Genomic DNA, 5,990 nt, shown 5'->3' with positions numbered 1-5,990 from the left:
GGCAGAGAACGTAGCGAAATACCAGCCTACTGACAGCAGGACTATGCTTACAGTTGCACAATAATTGAAACAACAACAAAAGCACCGGCAATGTGACGCCGGCAAAAGCTTCCATGGTAACAAGAACCAGCGATGTAGTAATCGTGTACTGAGGAGTGAAAAAGTAGAAAACCTTTGTAGAAGTGATACTCACCAAGCCGTCGGTAATCGTGGATAACAGGAGTAACCAAAAGTGTATTCCTCCAAAACGGTAAAACATTGTGAATCCTGGTTGCCGAATTATGGCCGTTGTTGCTACAAGTGCTGCTGCTGCTGTTGTTTTTGCAGTTGTTCTTGTTGTTGTTGTAAATCTCACGTCTTGTGTTCTTTAATGATTTTTTTTTTCACTTCTTTTATTTCTGCATCTGATGTTGTTGCTGCTGCTGTTGTTGTGATTGTCGCTGTTGCTAATCTGATTTGTTGTTGTAAATCCTCGTCTTCTCCCAAGCTGTGGTCGCAATATGCTGTTGTTGTTTGTTCTTAAAAATATTGCCCTTTCTCCTGGTTCTATGATTCTTCTTGATTCCTGTTTTGCTTTTGTAGTCTTGTTGGCTTTGCAGCTGCTGATGTTGTTATCGTTGTTGTGATGGTGTTGTTGTTGGTGGTGGTGGTGCTGGTGATGATAGCGGTGGTAGAGATGGATGTAATGGTGTCGGTGACTGGTAGTTTTGCTATCGACGGTAACGTTCTCAGTGATTATGATGATGGTAATGATTATGATGATGATGATGCTCCTACTGTTCCCGGCAGTACTTCATGCTCTTGTTGATGATGATAATGATGATGTTCCAGTTATCGATGGTGTTGTTGGTGCTGTTGGTCCTTTTCTGATGGAACAAAAAGCCCTTCAAGACTAAAAAAGCAAACAAACAAACAAAATATATCATAATTATATTATGGAGGACTCTGAGAGAAAATAATATTTCTCATGAACAACTCAAGTTTCATGTTGGACTTTCGTTACCACTTTCGCTGAACAGTCACTCATCGTTATTGGTGTTGCTTTTGGGGATGATGATTATGACGATGAGGAGGATGATAATGACGATGGCGACTATCATGAAGTTTCTTCTTACCGTTTTAGAAAAAGGCTCGCTCATACATACATACATGCATACATATATACATACATGCACACACGCACACATACACACATGCATATATATGTATGTTTACATATTAATATATATATAATGTATATCTCTCTCTCTCTCTCTCTATATATATATATATATATATATATATTGTGTGTGTATATATATACATAAAGATACATACATGAATATATACGTATATATATACATACATACATATATATAAATGTATACATTATACATATATGCGCACACTCATGTGTGTGTATATGTATTCGTATGTCCGTGTTAATGAATGTATCCCAGATATGAAACCCATAATCCACTGTGTGTTCTAGAATTAGATTATTTTGATACAAAACAGGTTGACTTCATCCGGGGACAGCATAACTCTCCGAGAAATGTCAGTCTAAACGGAAATGTTAAATTAACTCACTTTCCACGCTGTCTGTATATTTCTGTACGTGTGTTTGTGTGTGTGTGTGTGTATGTGTGCGTGTGTGTGTGTGCGTGTGTGTGCGTGTGTGTGTGTGTGTGTGCGTGTGTGTGTGTGTGTGTGTGTGTGTGTATCTAAATGTATGTTATTGTGCGTTTAAGTGCATGCCTATAAATATATTTATATATCTGTTCATTTCTGCATGAGTGCATGCATATATGTGTATTTGTGTGCTTATGTGTGTCTATGTCACTGTGTGTCTCTGTGTGTGTGCGTGCGTGTATTTGCGTGAAGGATACGTTGGGTTTTTCTTTTATTCGTTTGTTTACTTATTGAAGGTTGAAGAAAATTTGAAATATTTTCATTGTTGTAAGCTCCAAAGAAGAACAGCAATGACATCAGTGACAACAGGAAAACTATTCCACCAGATATCTCTTAGAGAAACTGCCCGCAAATTCTTTTACGTTACGGGCCGGATTCATGCAAAGCAGTTTTTTCAGGGACCTGGGTATTACGCGTATAATAAAACTCAACGAAATGCATAATATATAGTTTAAATATTATATATACAGGGTGAAGACGGTATTTGAGGACACATGTATTTTTAATCACTATTTTATTTGACTAATTTTTATTGAATTTCTATTTCAGAAAATAACAATGACAGGCCTTATGCTTAGTAATGAAACGAAAAGCCATGCTGTGATTGCGGCTTTGAAGGCTAAGCATTGTGATTTAGAAACTTTTCGTTTTCTGGAAGTTGCAAGATCTTTTGTACACAAGATTCGATGAGTTAGAGAGAGAAGATGGAAGCGTATTACCGGTATCAAAATGTACAAAACATCCCCAACACTCTGATTCTATCAGGATACCTGAATCTATTCCGGAAGTTAAGCAAAACATTGAAGGCAATCCAGGATAATCAATGAGGTCAATTGTAAAAAAAAATCGTGTGTCAGAAATGTTGTGCATGAAGACATCAGACACAAATCTTACGCGATGAGGAGAGGTCAATTCATGTTAGAAAAATAAACAAAAGAAAACCGTTTAATCAGATCCAAAAGACTTTTGAAGAAACTTAAAAATCCATCGGAAGATGGTGCGATTTGGTTTTTCTGAGATGAGAAAAACTTTGACCAGGGCCGGAAAACTAACAGAAGACACGACAGATGGCTATGTGCAGACCCTTCTAAGGCTTCAAGAGTAATGTACTCAAAATATCCTGCAAGTGTCCGCACCCTTTATAATCCTCTTTATTATACATACACAAGGCCTAAAATTTTTTGGGAAGGGGTAACTCGATTGCATCGATCTTAATGATGGTGGCAGTGGTGGTAGTGGTGTTACAGGTGAGGATGGAACGGCTTCTGTGGCTGCTGCTACCAATGTTGATGATGATGATGATAGTGATGATGACGACTATGCGGATGATGATGGTGGTGATAATGATGATGGTGATGAAAATGATGTCGACGATAACGATGATGATAAAGATATGATGGGGATTGCAATGATGATTAATATTGATGATGACGACGATGACGGCGACGACGACAATGATGATGATGATGATGATGATGATGACGACGACCATGATTACATCAAAAGCAGTGATAAATATTTCAGTGGACAAACAAGAAATCTTTCGTCTCCCATGAGTAAACAAATGATTAAAGGTATGACTCATTAGATACACTACCACCACCAGCACCACCACCACCACCACTACCACTACCACAACCACCACCACCACCACCGGCACCACCACTACCACCGGCACCACCACCACCACCGGCACCACCACCACAACCAAAATCACCACCGCCGTCACCATGAGCACCACAGCTGCCACCACCTCCACCACCATGTCCTCATATATGAGTTGGGATGGTTAAGAACAAACGGTCGCTGGAGGGGAGGATGCAAGGGGCAGGTGAAACTGAGGACAGCATGAATGGAATTTCAATCCGGGTGGCATTTGTATTATAAGAAAATGGTGATAATGATAGCGACAATTAGGGGTGAATACGGGGTAGTTGTCAAAAACAAAAACAAAAACAAAACTGGGTAAGGTCTATTATAAATGGACGGTGTTGATAGTGAAAATACGGGTGGATACGGGGTAGTATTAAAAGAATCGGGTAAGGTCTACAAAAAATGGGTCACGATTGGGTTGGAAGAAGATAATGGGGTGGGTGAGAAAAATAGTGAATAGTAGGGTACAGGTAAGTATGTTTAATCACAGGTCAGCTGTGACGAAAAGGTATCCGATCACAGCTGTTCCAGCCATGACTATCACGTCGTTTTTTTTTTTGGGGGGGGGGTCACAGTGCAACCCGGTCCATACACTGTAACCTAGAATTCCTTCTTTGAAAGCAGAATGGGAATTAAAATAAAATATGACTGCTATTTCTAGCAAATCAGATTATCTCGTAGTGGTACACACTGTGGCTCGTATGTGAGAAAATGGTAGTGATTATGTTCGTGTGGGGTGGGGGAGGGGGTCGTTATTCAATCAAGTAAAACAGGAAAACCTGATACGTTGTTTTCGTGGTTTCGGAACCAGCGGGTGGAGTACATTCCACTGGGCTGCAGCTAAGTATGTATGTAAGGCTTGGCTACTCTGCATTGACAAGGGGCAACACCCTGAAACTAGTCTAGTCTGCAGATGCCAAACCAGCAGGGGGACACTGCTGACCTCCCCTGTTCGAAGGTTATAAAGGACACAGGTTTCGTGTGTCACATAGCTAGCTAGAGGCGATGGCTTCTTAGAGCTAATTCACGGCAGCTTTCGTCCTAATTTTGGGACTGCCATGTTGGCTTGGCGATAACTATTAATTTCCAGTACCGCTGCCGTAGTCTCCTTTAGAGAGACTTAGAAATATTAATAACTCTATATATATATATAATTAGAAATATAATATTTCTAAATCTCTCAGAGAGATTTAAGCAGTAGTGGAGCGACAAAGTTGTAGTATATTGTCAACTTAATGTGACAATCTTAATATTTATTAATTAATTAATTTATTTATTTATATATCAGGCAAATACTTTACCCCCACCCATACCTAGTATTCAATTGCACTACTGCCCTACAAAGGTAAGCACTTGTTTATAAATACGTAGGTATACGTCCAGTAGTATATTGGATATTTATTATCCCTTAGATGGTTGCTTAACCTCTAACTGATATAGACACACACACACACACACACACATATATATATATACATATACATATATATGTTTATATTTGTACATATACATATAAATATAAATACATATATATATGTATGTATATATGTGTGTATGTATGTATGTATGTATGTATGTATGTATGTATGTATGTATGCATGCATGTATGTATGTATGTATGTATGTATGTATGTATGTGTGTGTGTGTGTGTGTATGTATGTGTATTTTTATGTGTATTTTACAGATAAACAGTTTGATAGCAGCGTCCTTGGGTACAGGTCTCCAACAGGTAACTAATAACTGCTTCACTGCATTTCTGATGAGAATAGCAAGACAGGACCGTCTGTTGAATTCGGAGCATAACGAATGTTACACACACTCTCACACACGCGTACACACACACACACACACACACACACACACAAGCCGTGAACCTTCGAATTCCGTCAATCTGTGCCTCAGGTCTCCGATCTTCGAACGAAATATAAATAATGAAAGAGGACCCATTTAAGAAGAGTATTCAGATAAGGTGGACGAAAAAGGGAAGTGTTTGATTGGTGGCGTGTGTAAAGATGAAATCAATGAAGTAAAAACGCATTTAAATTTATTGTAGACCATTCACACATCGTCTCTTTATGATCAAATGTTACAATATAGAAAGATTGAAAAAGAAAGTTACTACGCAATGCGTTAAGGAAGCTAGAAAGAAAATAATACGATAGATATTGTGAAAATGGACGCTAAGTCTCAAAACGATCATAAGATATACCCTACGGCAAAGCAATAAATAAATGATACATTAAAAAAACATGAAAAATAGGAAACACAGATAGAAAGGTACAAGGAAACAAGAGAAAGTGAAAATGAAAATAAGAAATACGTTAGTTCCTGAAATTCTATTACAAATTCGTGTTTTCACAATTATAAAGCAAATATACATATATACATATTACATACATAATACATACATATACACACATTATATATATATACATATAGATACAGATATACACATACAGACATGCGCACATGTAGATATATAAAAATATGCGTAAATCCATCCATCCATCCATCCGTGTCTCTCTCTCTCTAAGTATACATATATATATATATATATATATGTATGTATGCATGTATGTATGTATGTGTATATATATATATATATATGTGTGTGTGTGTGTGTGTGTGTGTGTGTGTGTGTGTGTGTGTGTGTGTGTGTGTGTGT

General features: G+C 37.9%; 1 protein-coding gene across 2 annotated transcripts in view; it reads right to left on the bottom strand.

Moving 5' to 3' along the window:
* The window catches only part of LOC106882733 (inter-alpha-trypsin inhibitor heavy chain H5), a 38,836-nt gene that overhangs the window by 21,017 nt on the left and 11,829 nt on the right, over window positions 1–5,990 (bottom strand). For both annotated transcript variants that reach the window (XM_052973158.1, XM_014933504.2), the window contains exon 2: window positions 194–892. In XM_052973158.1, coding sequence (XP_052829118.1) covers window positions 194–259 — 66 coding nt within the window. In that variant the 5' untranslated portion in view covers window positions 260–892. The remainder of the gene's footprint in view (window positions 1–193; window positions 893–5,990) is intronic.

The sequence above is a fragment of the Octopus bimaculoides genome, chromosome 15 (assembly GCF_001194135.2).
Source record: "Octopus bimaculoides isolate UCB-OBI-ISO-001 chromosome 15, ASM119413v2, whole genome shotgun sequence".
In the NCBI taxonomy this organism is placed as follows: Eukaryota; Metazoa; Mollusca; class Cephalopoda; order Octopoda; family Octopodidae; genus Octopus; species Octopus bimaculoides.
Note: the sequence above shows the minus strand (reverse complement) of the source record. Positions and strands in the feature narration are given on the sequence as shown.